This window comes from Herpailurus yagouaroundi, unplaced genomic scaffold, assembly GCF_014898765.1.
Source record: "Herpailurus yagouaroundi ecotype Mexico unplaced genomic scaffold, PumYag 180, whole genome shotgun sequence".
NCBI lineage: Eukaryota > Metazoa > Chordata > Mammalia > Carnivora > Felidae > Herpailurus > Herpailurus yagouaroundi.
Window position 1 is genome coordinate 4,691,211 of NW_024412411.1, and position 20,475 is coordinate 4,711,685.

The 20,475-nt window shown below is 52.0% G+C and overlaps 1 protein-coding gene and 1 long non-coding RNA gene across 7 annotated transcripts in view; one reads left to right on the forward strand and one right to left on the reverse strand.

Annotated features, from left to right (window-relative positions):
* Positions 1 to 20,475, reverse strand: part of ARRB1 (arrestin beta 1) — a 76,224-nt gene that overhangs the window by 32,818 nt on the left and 22,931 nt on the right. For 4 of the 6 annotated variants that reach the window (XM_040489371.1, XM_040489370.1, XM_040489376.1 and 1 more), the window contains exon 2: positions 13,123 to 13,261. The exons of 1 other annotated variant lie outside the window; for it this stretch is intronic. In XM_040489371.1, the coding sequence (XP_040345305.1) occupies positions 13,123 to 13,175 (53 nt within the window). In that variant the 5' untranslated portion in view covers positions 13,176 to 13,261. Of the gene's footprint in view, positions 1 to 5,557; positions 5,745 to 13,122; positions 13,262 to 20,475 lie in introns of those variants that run through there. One more of the 6 variants, XM_040489375.1, reaches the window with a different exon arrangement.
* Positions 10,507 to 20,410, forward strand: LOC121039288 (uncharacterized). The gene is made up of 3 exons (XR_005794672.1): positions 10,507 to 11,813; positions 13,986 to 14,206; positions 20,018 to 20,410. It is a non-coding gene; the product is annotated as an uncharacterized LOC121039288 (long non-coding RNA).

The window sequence follows — 20,475 nt, forward strand, 5'->3', positions numbered from 1 at the left end:
ATGGTCCCTGCTGATGAATGACCCTGGTATACAGCCCAGTTAGAGAAAGCCACCAAGCACGATGACCACGGTGTACTAAGCTCTCCTTAGGAGTCAGGTACAGTGCTAAGCAATTCACACGCTTTGAGATAGTATGTTTTTCCATCTGAATATTCCCATTTTTTAGACCTAAGACTCCAATAAATAACTTATCCAAAGTCATGAAGTCAGTGTCAGAAAATACACATAGGAGAGAAAGCCCATGAATGAGCCGTCTATGGGAAATCATTTAAACGAAACGCGTCTTACTCAACAGCGGGAACCTCATCCTGGAGAGACTATTCACGAGTGTGCATTCACGACCAGTGAACTGAGGAAGCGCTGGGAACAATTCATTCCTTTATGAGCATCGGAAAGTTCGTGGTGGGGAAAAATGCTATGAATACGGTGAATGCGGGAAGACCTTCAAATATTACTCAGTCTTCAGTCAACATCAGAAAACTCACACAGGAGAGAAACCAGGTGCCAGCTGCTGCTCTAAGTAAGCGTGTCATAAAGATGAACTCATTTGTTCCTCCAACAACCTTAAGAGGAGGTGCGACTACATCCCCGTGTCAGCAATGGGGAAACCGAGGCACAGAGAGAGAGTCGAATTTTCCCAAGGTCACACAGCCAGTAAGGGGCAGGGCTAGATACTGGAGCCGAGGCGGTCTGGCTCTAGAGACCACACTTCTAACCATTCACACAATAATAGTACCTTGTAAGTGGGACTGTGTGGTTCTGTCTGGCAAGGCAGGAAGGTCTTCAAGGGAGGAGGTAGCAATGAGAAAGGCCTTGAAGAACATTCAGAGATGAAGAGGTGGCCGAGTCCACGGGGTGCTTGGGAGACAGCAGGCAGCCTGGTGTGGCTGAAGTGTGTCCAGTGTGCCTGGGATGAGCACCAGGGAGGAGGATGGGCCAGAGAAGGGTCCATTCCCTGCCCAGATACTCACGGAGCACTTCTACGCACCAGGCCCTGGGCTAGGTGTGAAGGGTCTTGACAATGCCAAGCTAAGGGACTTGGACCATAACCAGAAGGCAACAGGGAGCCATGGGCATTGGGGGAGGGAGAATGACTGGCCAGGGCTGTATTTTGGACGAAGACGTGCCCTAACCCCGTAAGTTTCCTCCACCTCTGCCCCAATGGCAATCATGACTCAGTTGGGTAGGGTGGGGACCACACAAGGGGGCATTCCTTCTGCCCTACATTTTGACCCACTTTCTGGGTGTGAGAGCAGTCATCAGGGAGCAGGGAGGTGTGAGGAGCAGGTGGCTATGGCAGCAAAGAGGTTTCTAGGGCCCTTATCACACACTTCCTGGTAGCAGAGTTATTTGTGTACAAGCTTGTCTGCTCTGCCAGAATTGAAAGGCCCTCCCTGTGTCAGAACATTGCCTGCCTGTTTACCCACCATTAGTGCACCTGCTTGTCAGGACAGCCCGGAAGGGGGAAGGAGACAGGAAGACAGGAAATGTCACCCTCATTTCACAGATTTGGAGAGCCTGAGGGAGCACGCTACAGGCTGCTCCATTTGCCAAATGGAGAAATCACACCCCAAGGGAGGGAAGAGTCTTGTGCCGAGGCCCGGAGTGCAGAGTCACAGGGAGGAGAGAGCCTCCGGTTGCCGGTGCTCCTGTTGTACTGCAGCTCAAAACCAAGCATGGCTCCTTTGGGCTTCTGCATGGCTCTCTGGGCACGGTGGCATGCCTGGCAGGGCTGAGAGGCGAGGGGTGCTGGATGGGGGCCCTGACCAAGTCAAGCTCCCAGGATCTGGGCTTCACATTGGCTTCTGGGCACACAGCAATTCTTCCAGTCCCCTGTCTGCATTCACATGTTCGCTTTTCCGGCCATGATCCATACTCGTGGAGATTTCCAGGGGGTGCGGGGTGAGGAAGGAGGGGAACCACCAGGTGGCCGTGAACAGAGGGGAGAGTTTCTTAACAGAGGAGCATGGCCCGTTTGCTGGTAACCTAAGAAGCTGGAGACCTGAAAGTCAAGGGCTAATAAAAATTTCAATGAGTGGGCTGGCAGCTGGACCCCAAAGAGCCTGCAGACAGCACCTGAACATTCTCCAGTCTTCTCTAGGGTTGAGAGAGGGAAGGGAGGGCTGCTGGTGCAGGAAACAGTGCAGACCCTAAAAGCAAGCAGACCCTGCCTGAGTCCTGTGTGACCTCGGGCCAGTTTAATACCTCTCTGAGGCATACTTTCCCTCATCTGGAATATTCGGGTGATATCTACCTCACAGGTTGAAGGCACATAGAAAGACTTGGTACACAGTAGGGAATTGATCAAATGAAGCCAACATCATTGGTAATATGATGATTATTGTTACCACCTTTCCACTGGCCAACACTGTGCCTTGCTTTTGGTGCCCAGGGGACAGTTCCTGCCTAAATGTCCCTCAAGTGAGAAGGCCTTGGGGTGGGAAGAGATGGTTATGTTACCCTTGCTGGAGACAGGGAAGTTTTTTAAGCTGTCTTCCTCCTAGTCTCAGATGGAAAACAATAGTTTATAATATGATGTTCTCTTCCCAGTTTAGACCCTCACATTTCAGATACCTCTGGGGACATGCCCTATTTCTTCTTTCTATAGAAGCTTCTCCTTCAGTTCTCCCAACGGCAATCCTTTCTTCCCTATGTCACCTCATCCAAGAAGCCTTCCCTGACTGCTTCAGTCAGTGCCTTTGTCCTGAGTCCCCTCATCGCCAGAGGGGCTTTGCCTATGTCTCTCCCCTCCCTCCTTCCCTTCTCTCCTCTTTCCATCCATCTTTCTGACTTCCCTCCTTTCTTTTCTTCCTTTTATCTTCCAGTCTCTGGGCCTGGCACTGTTCTTATCTCCTGCAGGTACAGGCCCCTGCACCCTGTCCTCAGGGCACCTACACTCTGGAGCAGGGAGGCAGATGTTCCATAAATACACAGACCCTCCCTCAGAAGCACGGCGGGTGGGTGGGATGAGACGATGGACAATGTCTCGCTCGGTTCCAGGCATAAGACAGCCACCCACACACATTACCGCCCCTCCCCTCTTCTCCTCTCTCCGGCGCCCGTGTCCCCTCAGCATCCACATGGGCCTGCGCCTCTCCTCGCCTCAGTGACAGCCACGGAATGCTGAAAAACTGCAGAGAGCAGAAACCTCTTCCTTCAGTCATTCATTTTCCTTGGTACATAGTCAGTGCTAAGTAAATATTTTGAATGAATGAATCGAGGAGAGCCAAACCCCGAGCTTGAAGCTGGGGAAAAATAGGACTTGGGCCAAGTGGCCAGTCAGAGGTGGGCAGCCTGGCCTGCAGGATGGGACGCGCCGCATGGGCCTCAGCAGGAGCCCGGGCCACACAGGGTGGCCCCAGACACAGGGGGTCAGATTGTCCCAGCGGAAGACTTCATTTAAAGTTTCATTTGTCTGGGTTTGGTGTTTTGTTTTGCCAATCTGAACATACAGACTTCCAGGGTTATAGAATAACATATGAAAATGAGATATTAATTCAGAAGCATTACTTTTTTCCTCCTCTTACATTTCACTAAACATCAGAACAGATCACCATGGCAACGCCTCACCCACTCTGTCGACCACCTTGGGGGCGGGTCAAAGGCTGAGAGCCCTCTGGGGTCTGGGGCTCTGTTCAGACCGTAATCTATGGCCTAAGGTGGCCGCTCTTTTCTGAGAAAGAATTCTAGGGGGAAAAGCCCATGCCCTACATTTAGCCAGACATAGTGTCCTTGATGTGCTGGAGGGGGCTCCTATAGGCTCATAAGAGCCTACTGCCGTGTTTGTAGATTTTGTGAGCTGGTGGTTAAACACAGCCATTGCCAAGGCTCGCCACTGAGGGTGAATGTGCCCCGCGGGGGACAACTTGAAATGTCTGGAGACATTTTGCGTGGTCACAACTTGGAGGAGGGGTGCTACTGGCATCCAGTGGGTGGAGGTCAGGGACGCTGCCTGCACAATGCACAGGTCACCCCCCTTCCCATCTCCAACAAGGAATCGGCAGCCCAAATGTTTGTGGTACTGATGGTGAGAAATCCAGATCTAAGCTTATGGTTAAAAAAAATGATATGAAAAACAAAGGGAAGACATAATCAAAGCTTACCACTTGCTACTATTTCACTAAATTTCCCTACGATGCTCTTGAGGCTATTGATGCCCACTAGATCCGTATGGTGGGACTAACGTATAATGGTGCCCTTACCGTGCATCTCTTCCCAAGTCCGTGTTCGATGACACCACTTTAATAGTGTGAAATCCTTGGTGGGAGAATTTACACCACAGAAATTGGCAATTACTACACCACCACCACCACCACCACCACCACCACCCCCCCTCCGCCGTTTTTTTCCTGAACAGCCACTTGTTACCAGTATGCCACTGGGCAGAGCCCTAAACAGAGAAGGGAATTCACAAGCCTGGTAAATGCTTCTAAGTTTCCAACCCAGGTAGATGACTCAGCACCAGCCTGCTATACACGGTGTGGAACAAGGATCTAAACGTGGCGACGTGCACAAAGTACACATCTCATACACGGACACACACCATGCACATCGTACACACACGCACAGACACACACACTCCACACATATCCAGAGATACCACACACACACCGCACATCCTCCACATTATACCTACAGATGTCACACACACCACACGCGTAGAAAACACACACGCATCACACTCACCTACACCGCACACACATACCATATCTGCTTTACACCTCAGGCGCCCATGTACCCCACAGACACTTATACACACCGCAGACAGACCACTCACACAAATATAAGCAAAATGTACACCTGAAACACACAACTCACGCACAACACCCCCCCCCAATGCCAAACACACACCACAGAAATACACATGTAAGTAGCCTTCTAGCTAGCGGAGAACTTATAGAATGAGAACAGTAAAAGAATGCCAACCTGACTGACCACAGTCTTCGATGTCTCAGTACCTCCACCTTTACTCCCTCCTCAGCCTCTGTGGCCCCCCTCCCCCACACACCACCTCCCTACCAGCCTGCTAAGGTGAATGGCTCAACCCCCCCGCCCCAGGAATACCATCCAGTGGTCCTGTCTCAGTGCCCATTCCTCTTGGCCTCCGGAACCCCGGCTGAGTGGTTCCCTGCCCCTGCTCTGTGCCCAGCTCTCTGTCAGCTGAGCCCAGCTGGCTGTGGCCTCCAGGGTCTGGCCTCCACCCCTTCCCAGAGCTCATGACGAGCAGTCCCTGGGTGACTCCACCCACTCAGTCACTTGGCTGCTACTAGATGCTGGTAAGTCCAAACCTCTACCTCCAGCCAGACCCTCTCTGCCCCCACACCCGCCAGCCTTGCGACATCTCTACTCAGATGTCCCCCAACTCCTCAGACAAGTCCCAAACAGACTTTCCGTCTGTTCCTTGCCTAGGTTCTCTGCCCCTGCCCACCGCAAAGATCAGAGGTGCTCAATGCACATCTCATGAATAAAGGAAAAAATTATGTAAATCCTACAAAGAGACAAAAAAAAAAACCCCAAAACACCCAAACTTCCCTGTGAGGCAGAGAGGAAGTCTTACCCCATTTTACAGATGAGAGTCCTGAGTTTTGGCGAAGTTAAGGGACTGGCCCAGAAGCTGCAGCCAAGGAGGGCGGGGTGGGGGGGTGGGCACAGACAGGTAAGGCTGTGTTAGACCCAGAGCAGGGGGCTGCAGGCAGCAGCAGCCAGGCCAGGGCAGGCCCTTCAGGATCAGCTCTTGCCGGCCCCGAGTGAGGGGGTTAGTTACAAAGAAAAGGAAAAGGCGTTCCTGATACGCGTCCTGTTTCCTCTCCTCCTCTGGGCTTCTCAGGCCTTGGAGGGCGGATGTCTCTGGGCTGGCAACACTCAGCCTGTGCACAGTCAGAGGGTGAGGGTCTCCCTGGGACCCTTCCCCCCCACGCCAGCAGTCAGGCCTGCATGAAGACAGGGGCTCTCTGGAGTGACCTCTCAAGTGTCCCGTCCCAGCATGGAAGAGCCTCAACCCTCTATCTCCAGTGGAGTCGCATCACAGCCAGGCACCTCCTGTCCATAAGACTGTCCCATAAAGGCACCTCCACTGGTAAGCCTTCCATGTCACCCTCACTTGCTATGGAGTCCTTCTATAGTCCCCCTTCTCCCCTTCCTCCCTGCCCCACGGCCGGCCATTGAGCCCATTACTTTGCCCAGCTTTCTGTGGCTGGTGCCTGTAGATCCAGGCTCCCCATAAATCAGGCAGGGGGTGGGAAGCAGGGAGGAGAGAGACAAAGGCAGAGGCCATAAAATGGGGCTTCTTGAGTGAAAGGACAAGATGAGCCTACCCCATCAGACAGAGGCCTTCCTGAGGGCAGAGGGCAGATCTCCTCTATCAGATAAAGATTTCCCTGAGGGAAATGGCTATGACTTTCCATCACAGGAGTTTCTGCAGGACAAAGATATGCCTCTTTCCTTAAACATGGAGCTGCCAGAGGATAAGAGGGCTATGTTCCCTCCATTTTAAATAGGGAGCCCCAGGAAATAGAAGCCACATTCCCCCCATCAGACAGGAGTCTCTTCCCAGGGGGATGGGGGCCATGCCTCCTCCATTAGACCAGGAGCTCTCAGAGGACACACTCCCACCTGCTGCCCCCACAACAGTCCTCAGAACAGACTTTAGCTCAGTCTAAGACACAGAGAAGGGCTTCCCTCTGGGGCAGAACTGGGGGGAGTCTTGCCCAATCCTCCCTTGCACAGGGTCCCATGCCAAGTTCCCATTCATGCCCTCAACTGAACCAAAGCTGCCTTGCCATACTGAAGATGGCCACGTGTCTGGGCAGAGGCCACTGGCCGTCTGTCCCAACCCAGGAATGTAGACTTCTCAAGAAATTTCGAAGGGGGCGACTGGGAGAGCCCTGAGAAGAGGACGCCCGGACAGGCCAGCCCTGGCCTGGATGTGACCAGACATGTGGGCTGAATGGGTCTCTGCTCCTGGCTCTGCCACCAGCTGGGCAAACCTCTTCCCCCTGTGGCCACTATCACCCCTCCCACCCCCAATCTCCAAACGCTACCATCACCTACTGCTGGCTGAAGTGGCAGGAGGCACAGGAGAGGAAGGACAGCAGGGCCCTTCCCAGGTCCCGCCCAGAGGACATCACTGGCCGCCCCAAGTGCCGGGTGCCGTCCCTGAGCCTGGTCCAAGCCGCCTTCACAATCCTCTTCCCTACATGTGCCAGCTCCAGGGAGCTGCTATTAGTTAGCATTGATCCACAAAGTGCTTTGATGACACTGTCTATGAGCTTAGCCTCACACCCAGGGCCCTCAGGGCTAGGAGCAAGGGGTGGAAATGGAGCTGGGGACCCAGGCCACTGGGCAGAGTGACAGAACAGTGGAGCCCCAAGACCAAGGCCCAAACAAGCCCAGGGCCAGCACTCAGTAAATGTTAGCTGAATACATGTTCACTGAAAAGCTACCTTAATCTGGTAACTTAATCTGGGTATATTTTCTTATTAAGAATTATTATTGTTGTTATAAGTGATGTTTATCATGTTTAATACAAGCCCAGCACTTTTCTAAACACTGTATCAACTCATTTAATCCTCACAAGAACCCTGTAAGGTAGATACTCTTCCTCTTCACACTCTACATAGGAAGAAACTTAGACACAGAAAGGGTAGTAAGTAACTTGCCCAAAGTCACAGAGCAGAAAAGAAATGGAAGCAGCTCAAACCATCTGCTTGATAAATTAAGAAGTAAAAATATATTGGGGTGCCTGGGTGGCGCAGTCGGTTAAGCGTCCGACTTCAGCCAGGTCACGATCTCGCAGTCCGTGAGTTCGAGCCCCGCGTCAGGCTCTGGGCTGATAGCCTGGAGCCTGCTTCCGATTCTGTGTCTCCCTCTCTCTGACCCTCCCCCGTTCGTGCTCTGTCTCTCTCTGTCCCAAAAATAAATAAACGTTGAAAAAAAAAATTAAAAAAAAAAAGAAGTAAAGATATAGTAACAATGCCTCTGAAGTTTTTTAAATGTTTGTGTATTTATTTATTTATTTATGAGAGAGAGAGAGAGAGAGAGAGAGAGAGAGAGAGAGAGGGCAGGGGAGGGGCAGAGAAAGAAGGACAGAGGATCTGAGCCTGATGCGGGGCTCGAACTCATGAATCGAGAGATCGTGACCCGAGCCAAAGTCAGCCACTCAGCCAACTGAGCCACCAAGGCGCCCCAATGCTTCTGAATTTTAAAAGAATTCGATCGTTTTGAAAGATAAAATTTATCCTGTGTTCCAAACCAAATACATTCATTATCAGACTTATCGTGGTATGGTCAGGAGGTAAGAAGTTCTCTCAAAGAGTAGTATGACAAAGGTAAAACATGTGCTTCTCGGTTATCTCAAAATCATAGTTCTTTTGAAACTTTGAGTAGTTTTATTAACATTTAGAAAACAAGAAAAACTGACAATGGCAATGGTTTTAAGATTTATCATTTATGTGTTAGGTGCTAGGGACTTCGCATATTTATCCTACTTAATCTTGAGGTCAACTCAAGGAAGAAAAGGCATTTTTCTCCCCTGAGGGTGCCTATCTCCTACACCTCCTTGGTGGGCCTGGTCCATCAGATGTCTGCCCTGCCCAGGTTGGGAGCTGTTCCAGGGCGGGGCTGTGTTTGGCCCAGAGAAGGGGCCTCGCAACGGAGTTCAGGGCTTGGGGTCAGGCGACTGTTGCTTCATCAGCCTGCACTTCAGCTGTCTGGAGTGTTAAATGAGGCCCTGGCACCAAGAGCTCTGTACAAGGGGTGTAAACACTAACCACCACCACCACCACCACCACAATAATCAGACTCACTGGGTGGTCTTGGGCAGGTTTCAGCCCACCTTGGCCTCAGCTGGCTCACCAGCTCTCAATGGGGGTCACGTTACCTTGATGGGCCCGGGCAGCTGAGAGGAGATAATGGGTATGAGGAGCTCCTTGGAGGTCAGAGACAAAGGCATGTTAGGAGAACAAGGCTGAAATAGCAAGCATTTTTAAGAAATGAATTTCCATTATTTCCAAGAACACAGAGGCCTACGGATAAGGTGGGCACGGCAAGGCCAGCCAAGAGCAGCTGTCCTCCGCGAGGCAGCAAGCAGGAAGGAGCACTGGGGGTGTCTCTGAACTTCTCCCCAAACCACACCCTGGGGCTTGGTAATCCACACCCTCACACCCACCCCAAATTCTCCACCCACTCCTCATGCTGATTCCCCTCCGTTGTCTGGGGAATTTTGAGAAGCCTGCCAGGAGGAACAGTGCTGGCCCGTTCTTTAGCCACCGATCTGTCTGCACTGACAACTTCCCAACCAGCTCCACCCGCCCAACCTAGATGTTTCTACATCTGATGGAAAGGGTCATGGGGGCCTGCTCAATTCTAAGGACTGGACTGACACATGGAGACCTTGCCCAGGCCAGATCCCAGGAGGCCAGCTCCCTTAGTGCCTCTGCCAGCCTGCCTCTGTTCTACCACAACTCCAGGGACCTTGACAAGCACAGGGATCTGTAGTGAATGTATTGCCCACATATGGTAGGGGAGACAGACATTATATCATACTTAAAGGGTCTATCCACCAAGAAGGCCTAACAATTGTAAACATTCATGCGCCAAGTGTGGGAGCACCCAAATATATAAACCAATTAATCACAAACATAAAGAAACTCAATGATAGTAACACCATAATAGTAGGAGACTTCAACACCCCACTCACAGCAATGGACAGATCATCTAATCAAAAAATCAACAAGGAAACAATGGCTTTGAATGACACACTGGACCAGATGAACTTAACAGATATATTCAGAACATTTCATCCTAAAGCAGCAGAATATACATTCTTCTCCTGTGCACATGGAACGTTTTCCAGAGTAGACCATATACTGGGACACAAATCAGCCCTAAGTAAGTACAAAAAGATCGAGATCATACCGTGCATATTTTCAGACCACAACGCTACGAAACTTGAAATCAACCACAGGAAAAAATTTGGAAAGGTAACAAATACTTGGAGACTGAAGAACATCCTACTAAAGAATGAATGGGCTAACCAAGCAGTTAAAGAGGAAATTAAAAAGTATATGGAAGTCAATGAAAATGATAACACCACAACCCAAAACCTCTGAGACACAGCAAAGGCGGTCATAAGAGGAAAGTATATAGCAATCCAGGCCTTCCTAAAGAAGGAAGAAAGGTCTCGGATACACAACCTAACCTTACACCTTAAAGAGCTGGAGAAAGAACAGCAAATAAAACCCCAAACCAGCAGAAGACAGGAAATAACAGGGATGAGAGCAGAAATTAATGCTATCGAAACCGGAAAAACAGTAGAACAGATCAATGAAACCAGAATCTGGTTCTTTGAAAGAATTAACAAAACTGATAACCCCATAGCCAGTTCGATCAAAAAGAAAAAGGAAAGGACCCAAATAAATAAAATCAAGAATGAAAGAGGAGAGATCACAACCAACACAGCAGAAATATAAACAATAATAAGAGAATGTTATGAGCAATCATATGCCAATAAAATGGGCAATCTGGAAGAAATGGACAAATTCCTAGAAACATATACATGACCAAAACTGAAACAGGTAAAGGAGACAGATGCACAAACCAAAAACTATCTGCAAAAGGCACTATGAGGGAGCGTTATAAAGAAGGTGACCGTAACTCCAGAGAGGGAGTGGCTTGGAAGTTACAGAGAACAGGCGACATCGGAGGTGGGACCGGAAGGATGATTCAGAGTTTGCCAGGTCATCAAGGTGCAGAAGAGAGGACATTAAAGTGATGTGCAAATGCATGGAATGACGCATCCCTAAATAGCAGAGTGTACATTTCAAAATCATTTCAAAATCACCATCCCAATTGATACTCTCAAATCCCACAATGGGGTTACCTGTCCTGCCACACACACACACACACACACACACACACACACACACGCATGCAAGCAAGTAAGAAAAGTAAGGGCCAGTGAAGACAAATGATGAGCCCAAGGGGGAACAGTGACTGATTTCTCGGGAGAGGGTAGGAGTGAGGGAGGGACACTGGCAGAGATGGCTCTCTTGTCTTGAAGGGGGCGGTATTATTCTCATAGGTCAGTGATCCCTCATTTCCTGCCCCTGCTGGTCTGTGATGCCCTCCTCCCATCCCCGACATACATGCATCCTCCTCCGGGCCCCAGGGCCTTTCAGAAGGGCGGCCAGCAGAGGGACAGAGCAGCCTTCCAAGGAGGCCAAGAAAGGTCTGAACTTTCATGAGGCCCAGCTTGGAGGCCGTGCCCTACCCTCCCCCACTCCCCCAGGGCACTGATAACCCCGACCTCTCCCACTGCAAATCTCCTCTCCTGGTCTGTCCTCTCCCCTTCTCTCCCAGCTGCAGCTGCCGCCAGCCTCTCCCTCTCCTCCCTCCACCCCTCGCCATCCCCAGGGAGCAGTGAGCTCAGCCTTTCCCATCAGCCATCCCTGGGAATGATGGGAAATGCGAGGCAGGCCAGGAACCAGCAGAGGCCTGCCCCAGAGAGGGAGGAGGAGAACACGGGCCTTTCTGAGGGCCACTGGGGGCGTCTTGGGGGCAGGGCTCCATTCTGCTGCTTGCGATGAAGCCCAGGCTGCGGTAAGAGCACAGTCTGCCTGTCCTTACCACTGGCTCTAAATAAGGTGGGATCCAACTGCTGGAGCTGGGATGGGCCTCTTTTTCTGGATGGGGAGACAGAGGTACACAGAGAGGAGGGAAAGGAAGTATATCTGGGAGCTGACTGCCACATCCCAGGCACTGTTGGAGCCTTTCACGTCCTTTGTCTCATTGGATCCCTACCACTACCCTGCAAGGTATGTGTGGCACGCTGAAGAATGCCCCCCCCTAAGATGCCCACATCCCCCAATCCCTGGAACCGTGAATATGCTACCCTACATGGGAAAAGGGAGTTGGCAGATGAGATTTAGTTAAGGTTCTGGGGATAGGGAGCTTCCCCTGCATTACCTGGGTAGACCCAGGGCCATCACAAAGGTCCTTATAAGAGGGAGGCAGGAGGGTCAGAGACAGAAAAGGCAAGGACGTGCTGATAGAGGCATCAGGAGAGAAATTAGAAGATGCTGCTGCTGGCTTTAAGATGGAGAGTGGAACCAGGAGCTAAAGAACGTAGGCAGCTTCTAGAAGCTAGAAAAGGCAACGGGATGGATTCTCTCCTAGAGTCCTCAGAAGGAACGCAGCCCTCCAACTTACTTTAGGACTTTGGGCCTCCAGAACCGTCAGAGAATAAATCTGGGCTGTTTCAGGCCGCTAAATTTGTGGTGATTTGTTACAGGAGCAATAGGAGACTAATAAAGGAAGTATTCCCATTCCTGTTTTGCAGATGAGGAAACAGCCTCAGGGAAAGCACGTGACTTCCTCAGGTCCTACGCGCTCCCCTCCACACCACACTGGGCTTACTGGGAATCTCCACGGGCTGTTAAGGCTGGGAGCCTCTCAGCCAGAGCTTCAAGGCGGGAGGAGGGGGGAGTGTGAGGAGGAGGTAGGGGTCTGCCACTGCAGGGCCAAGGTTGAGGACAGGAGTAGGGATGGGATCTGGGGAAGGTTAAAGCTCTGCCTGCAAGGACTTGTATTGTGGATCGTGGCTAGGGCCTTCTGGAGCCAGCGACTGCGTCCTACCCTGCCCCAACTTGACACAGGGAGGCACGGGACACGGACAAGGGGCGCTGGCCATGTAGCTGGGCTCAGCGGGCCAAGAATTTGCAGGATTTATCAAAATTAGGTGAAATTTCCCCATTATCTCTCTTTGCTCCTGATAAAATCCCTGAGAGGAAGGCTCCTCATCCTTCTTCCCACATGACCGGTGAGCAGGATGAGGCCCTGGGGGGTCAGTAGCTGGCCCAAGTTTTCACAGCCGGGAAGAAGTGGAATCTGGGTGTTCATGATGATCAACATAAGGAAAACGTGACTAATAGCTATTGAGCTGTGTGCACCTGCTGTCCCTGGCATTTTCTTAGTCATTCTTGAGGCAGACCTGGTCAAGTCTCTCCTCTGCCTCAAACCCCTTCACTGCTCCCCACAAGCGCTTCACAATCTGGGCCCACCCACCCCTCTGATCTCCCCTCCCACTGCACTCCCCTGCCCCCCATACCCTCTAGCCCCACTGACCTTGGTTGTTTCCCTGGAAACATCAAACTCTTTGCAACTATGGACTCTCCCATGGGGCTCCCACCTCGCCAGCTCCAGGCCACACGGCACTCACGGTGGAGAAACCGTAGGTCTTGGCCACACCCGTTCCTTCTTGTGGCTAAGGGGGAGGGAAAAGGGCCAGAGGTCAGCCCTAGGTGGCAGGAGGCCTGGCAGGCTGGAACTGAGAGGGCCTGAGTGAATCGATCATTTCCTACACAGTAAAGGAAGAGCAGCCTGGACGTGGGACAGGGTGTGGTGGGGTAACTTCTCAGGGGGACGGGTCCTCCCAGAAATGCAGATCCTAGGGTACTGGGGCTGAGGAGGCCTCCGAGAACATTGGATTCCAGTCCTCAGTGCATGTGTGGTGGCACCGAGGCCCAGAGAAGGACGTGACTCACCCCTGGCCCCAAGCATGTCACCAGGAAGGTCAGTTTGGGGCAGTGTTTTGGGCTCTGCCACTCACTAGCTGGGTGACCTTGGGCAAAGAGAAAACCGCTCTGATCCTCACTGATAAAGTGGAAATAATAACAGTGCTTTTCTTGGTGAATGCCTGGAGAGGACCGGGTGCAGGGAAACCTTCGGTAAGGGAGAGCCGCTGTCACCACTGAGAGAGCACGGACTGAACTCGGGGCACTGGATGGGGGAGCTCATCCCTCTGTGTGATATAGCGGGTTTAATTTCACCCCCACGCTGGGCCCTGAGGCCGGGGTGGGAGGGACACCCAGAAAGATGGACACTCGGCTGTCTGCAAAGCCACTGCCTCTGGGCCCCCACAGCTGGTGAGTCCTTAATCACAGCGGTCATCTCTAGTAAAGAAATTACCAGTCTGATTTTCCTTCCAGTTAAAGAAAGGTCTCCTCTAAGGGATCACGCCTGGGCTAGAGGGGTTCCTGATCAAAACCTGAGCTCTCCACTTCCACACTGACGGAGGCAAGAGGAGCCACTGGGTGCCGAGCACTCTTCCTGCAGGCGACGCTGTGCTGGGCTTCTGTGCAATGACTTCTACCTCTGCGCAGCCACCTGAGGGGACCGGGAGACCCATCCTGCTGAAGGGGAAGCTGAGGTCTGCGGAGAGTAAGTGACTTGCCTGCCACACCAGCTGGCAAGGCCACATTCTTACAGCTCCAGAAGGTCTCTGGGCAAGGGCTGTTCCTATTCTAAAGCCTTGGTTCTAGAGGAGGAGCCCAGAGCTGCCATGAGGCCCTGAGGCAGCCTCCTAATTGCCTGCAGCCCCAGCAGCCCATCTCCTCCCTCCAGGCCCTCTCACCTCCCCTCAGCTCCCCAGAGATCCGTTATTAATAACTATGAAAAAAACACATGGTAACGCCGTTGCCTCCGTCTGGACAAGGCTGTCCACCCCCACATCAAGTTCACATCCACTTTATCTCAGATATTTGCTCATTGGGCACTTCCTCAGAAAGTCTTTGGTGACCCCTGACGAGGTCAGGCCCCCTCGTAGGCACTCTCAGGGTATCCTTCACAGTGGGCACTCTGGCTGTCCCCCTGCTCCGGACCATTAGCCCCATGAAGTCAAGGATAGTGTCTGTTTGCTGCCATGGTTTCCCCAGAGGTATGCCCAGTACTGGCACGCAGCCTCGGGAAGCCACTCTCCACTTGCCTGGGCCAGGCACTGTGCCAACTGCTGATCCCAAGCTGCACATTTAATCCCCACGATTACTCTAGGAGGTGGGGGTTATCATCCTCCTGGACAGATAAGCACATGAGACCAGGACAGACAGTGACTTCCCTGAGGATACCCAGTTAACCTGGCACATGGCTGGGACCAGCACCTAGCACCTGCTATATGATCTGGGGGCCCAGTGCAGGATGCGGGGCCCCTAAGAGCATTTAACCAATCAAGAGGTCCTCCTGAGCTTGGGGCCCTAGGTGACCGCACAGGTCGCCCACCCCTGAAGCCAGCCCCCTTGGGCACCCATGTGTTCTGACTCCCGGCCCAAACCCGGGCTCCTCTGAGAGGCCCTTGGGCATCAGTGCCCTATGGCGGTGGTTCTCACACTGAGCATAGGTCAGAATCACATGGGAGGAGGGGCGCCTGAGTGGCTCAGTCAGTTAAGCATCCGAGTTTTGATTTCAGCTCAAGTCATGATCTCAGGAACTGTGGATTGAGCCACGCATCAGGCTCTGCACTGATAATGCAGAGCCTGCTTGGGATTCTCTCTCTCTCCCTCTCTCTCTGCCCCTCCCAGCTTGCTTGCATGCTCTCTCTCTCTCTCAAAATAAATAAATAAATAAACATTTAAAAAGAAAAAAAAAAAGAATCGCATGGGAGGCTTGTTACAACCCAGCTTGCTGGGCCCCACCTTCAGTCTTCCCATTCAGTAGGGGTGAGGTGGACCTGGGAATATGCATTTCCAACGGCTGCATTTCTAAGGTGAGGTTGATACAATGGCCCTAAGACACTGAGAACCACTTCCCAGAGGAACGTATATTTAGCAGGGGCATTCTGAATCCAGGGTTTTGTGGAAGGAGCGATTTATGGGCAGATTATCAGGGCTGAGGATGCCTCACATCCGTCCCACTGTACCCAGGCCTCAAGTGGAAAGGACCAGCCCTACTAAGAAGGAGTGGTGGGGGGGGGGGGGTGCGGTGCGGTGGAGAGGAAGGGGAGAGGCAGGGAGAAGCGGGGAGGAAAAACGAAAACTTTGCACAAATTATCTTAATTTTTTGTAACAATCTTGAGAGGCAGCTTCTGTTATCTTTATCGTAGCAGAAACCCTTGCATACATAAGTCAATGATTTGCCCAGAGTCCCAGTCAGGAAATTACGGAGACCACAACTGAACCTGGTTCATACTTATGTGTTGCCACAAGCCTGTTTCAACCAGCTGGCCCTGACAGGTTCTAATCCCATGACCTGCTCGGCCCGGGGAAGCAGAGCCAATAGCCTTGGGTTCACACAGTCCCAAGCCCTGGGAAAGCCTGGCAAGCCTCCAGGGCCTTGCCCCTCCACCACCTGCCTGCCCCCACAAACCCCAGCCTGCAGCACAAAGACCTGGGACCCAGCTGAGGGGGCTAAGTGCTGGCACCATTCCAGCAGGCCAGGACACCCATCCTGAGATCAGAGGTTCCTCCCAATCCAGGCCCTTCTCTCCAGCCTCCCTTCTTTCCACTTACTCACACACGCTCTAAGCCCCAGATCACACGCCATCTGTTCCTTCTGCCTGGAATGCCCTTCCCACCCTGCTATCTGTCCAACTCTTACCCATCCCTAAACACCCCACATCACCTCTAGTAGGAAGTGCCCCCTCAGCACCTTGACCATCCTCACCCCTCTATCACGCCACTGTCACCTTCCCTGACTGTACCTCCAAAGATCATTCTACAAATACTTATTATCTGCCCTGCGCCAGACACAGCGCAAGGTGCTGAGGACACAAAGCTCAAGCTGAGCTCCGTCAGGCTTGGGTGTGGGTCTGCTTCCCCCTGTGAACCTCTGCCAGGAGGGGCAGACAGAGAAGGAGTAGGTGAGGGTCGTCAAGGAGTGATGGGACCACAGCTGGGGATATGAAAAGATGGTTGGGGGCCTGGAAGGTAGTACAAATTCTATATTCCAGGCACTGTGAGGCTGTAGGAAGCAGCTCCCCAATGTCCCACACCTGGAGTACAGATCCTTGACAAAGAGCACAAAACTACCGAATGAGCACAAGGCAGGTTATGTGATGGGCAGGTTATGGGCTCCCCAGGAAACCAAGGCCCAGAGACAGAAAGGGATGAGCCCAGAGTACCACTCAGAGCAGGAGGCAGCCCTATAATGGGCCTGCAACCTGCTGTCCCAGGAGATGTGGGTGTTAAACAGCAGAGGAAGGAGAAGGCAACGTGCCTTACCCTGAAAAACGTGCCCCGTGGACCCTTCTTCCGGAGACATAAGGCAGTAAGGGAAAGCCACAGCCCACAGAAGCCCTAGGCGGGAGAGGATGGCCACTGAGGAGCAGAGAGGCTGGAGTGTGGCCAGGCTGGCGGAGGAAACATCTTGAGAGGCAAGAGGGAGGAAGGGAGGAGGAATCAGAAAGGAGGAAAGAGCCAGACACGCAAACACCTCCGCCTCCTCTTTCCAACCAAAACAGAATCCCCAGCAGACAGACCTGTGAGGAAGGAGACAGGGAAAGAAGCTGGGGCCTCAGAGGGGCGGGTGGCTGGGAAGGCACCCAGGACAGGAGCCTCTGGAAGCTTCAGGGACTAGGTAGCCCTGCTAAGGATTGGGTGGGGTGTGGTTAGTGGGGAGGCCCCATCAATCAGCAGGGCCCGCCCAGCTCTGTACCCACAGGTACAGAGCTGGGGCTCGGGGAGGAAGGTGATGTGGACTCCACCTGGTCGCTCCTACTGCTCCTCCAAGGCCCACTCAGGTACCAGCTTTTCTCAAAGCACCTGAAGCAACCACTGGGCTGGGCTGGGCTGGGCTCCAGCACAGGATTAGCACAGACTCAGAAAATACTGTGCAGCAAAACTGATCTGATGGTGGAGTCTAAGGCCTAGCCCTTAGAAAGCCTACAGTCTGGTAGGAAACCAAGGCATTCAAAGGTTGGAGCATGGGTACCAAGGTGACTCTGAACTCCTAGACAACCAGGACTGGCAGGCACTTTGGAACCATCCACAAAGCTTTAACGGGGGCCTTGTCTTCTAGAAGGACACGCTGCTGGGGTAAGGAGTCGGGAGGAGCTGGGGGGATTGAAGAAGAAGGAGGCATCATCTCTGTCCCCCACCCCCACTCCACACTCACACACACACACACACACACACACACACACACACACACACGGTGCTGAAGGCTGAGGGGCTTCCAGAGACCAGGATTCTGGTCCTGGCTCTGGGACTTAGACAAACCCCTTGACTTCTCTGGGTCTCTCCATTCCCTCACCTCCATAATGGAAACTCTCCTATCCCCTTGCCTCTCAGGAGACACATCAGGTCAAGGACAGGCTTCCACACAAGTAAGAACGAAGGCCTCGGGCATGACTTCAGCACATATTAGAGGCCCACCCCATCCCTGCCCTGGCTGCCACCTGCTTCCCTCAGGCCTCCATTTGGGTGCAGCGAGCCTGGGAGGCAGAGGTTGTGGTCACGAGAGTAGGCAGCCAGGCCTGGTGTCCAAATGGGAGAGTGGCCCCAAAGCAAATCCACTTCCTGTCCAGGAGCCTTCTCTCTCCTTCCTCTCTCTCTAGCGGAGGAAAACAACCCTTCCCTCACAAACACGTCCTCACCACTGTTTGAGAAGCTTTATTGAAACTTCTGTCTGGGCTTTCCCTCACCTGGCTGGCTTTAAGCTGCTAGAATTGAGGGGTCCTTCTTTCATCTATTTTTTTATAGGGAACCAGTCTGGCTTGGTTGAACCTTCCACTCGCTAGAGGACAACAGTCCAGCAGTCAAGTGACTTCCCCTTCCTCAGCCTGTGTCTTCTTCTAAAAAGAGGGGATGACGATAGGGCCTACCCCATAATGTTATTCTGAGGATTAACTAAATGTAGTGCCTAGCACTTAGTAATACTTATTAACTCTTACTATCATTACTAATATTCCATGGGGCACCTAGGTGGCTTAGTGGGTTAAGCGTCCAACTTCAGCTCGGGTCACGATCTCACAGTTGGTGGGTTCGAACCCCGTGTCGGGCTCTGTGCTGACAGCTCAGAACCTGGAACCTGCTTCAGATTCTGTGTCTTCCTCTCTCTGCCCCTCCCCCGCTCATCCTCTCCTCTCTCTCTCTCTCTCAAAATAATAAACATTAATTTTTTTAATTAAAAAAATAATATTCCACAAATATTTATTGAGTGCCTTTTCTGCGTCAGACACTGTTGGCCGCCAGGGACAAATGGGCAGATATGTGTAATGGACCCTGTGTATACAAAGTTTCCCCTCTAGCAAGGAAGACAGCAGGGTTCCACACTACACAGCACCAGGGGGCTCCATGGCACGGACCCCAATGCCAACAGCATCCCCTGCGAGACAGATATCAAAGAAATCAATAGTACACAGTGACTCTAACAATAGGTGCTCTCAAATACAGTGCTCCAAGAACACAGGACAAGTGACTGACTAGCCTGAGAAGTGGAGAAGGCTTCCCCAAGAAGTGACATCTGAGCTAGAAGAAGAAGCAGTAATAACTCTGACAGGGGCAAGGTGTGGGCATGTCATACTGAGGCAAAATAAACAAAAGCTGCCGTGGGGAGGCTCTGAGGAAGGAGCAGGATTCATTGAAGGTCCTGAGGGGTATGGGCAGGCGAGGCCAGCAAGGGCAGGGCAGCAGGGCCCGGTCACCAGGTGGACTCGGTCAGCAGTTGGGATTTTATTGTCACCACGATAAGACATTGGCAGGGTTTCAGCAAGGGATGGACACAATGTAGTTATACTTTAATATGCTCACTTTGGCCACAGGGTGGTGAATGGAAGGACAGAGAGGCGAGATAGACATAGGGAGACCAGTTAGGTGGCAGGATCAATAATAAGCCTGCTCTTGAGTTCAAATCCCAGATCTGCCATTTATGAGCTGGAAGGGAGATCACAAGAACACCTGCCTCCTTCAGTTGCTGCAGGGATTAAATGAGCAACTTCGCGCATGTGAAGAACTTGGAACTTGGAACGACCCCTGGCCCAGAGAGTGTGCTGTGTGTTCAGCTGGGATCATTCATCCAGGGGAGAAATGAAGGTGGCCCACATTAGAGAGGTAGCAGTGAGAGAGAGGGAGACATGGCCAGACTCCAGGGATAATATCAATAAGGTCTCCTTGCAAGCACCCAGCTGCTCCAGCCCCTGTGCCAGCCGCAACGGCATGAGACACCCTGAGCCAGAAATGCCCAGCTGAGCCCTTCCCACATCCTGACCGACAGCAATGGGGAGAGATAAAAAAACAAATGTCATTTCCAGGTACTAAGTTATTGGGCGACTGTTTATGCAGCAAAAGACAAATGCAACAACTCATTGAAATTTACCTGGCAGGAACCTCCCCTCCCCCAAGAAGCTGCACCTTAGCAACAAGAAAGGTGCTCAGAGTACAGCAGGCAGCTGCTGAGCCTCGGACATTTGCAACTTCCAGGATTCTACCTTTGGAGAGCCATGGGAGAGCTTCAAAGCTAATCATCTCAGCATTATTTACAATAGCAAAAAAAAAGCTAGAAGTCACATCAATGCCGAATAAGGAGAAGATTCAATAAACTGTGGATCATTTGCAATGAGGAACTCTTATGTGTCATTAATAAATACGGATTTATTAATGGTGGGTTAATGGCATGGGAAATGCTGGAGGCAAAAAAAAAAAAACAGTAATCCAAATGTCACATACAGTTTAAGCACAACTGGGTTTGAATACACAGGCACATGCACAC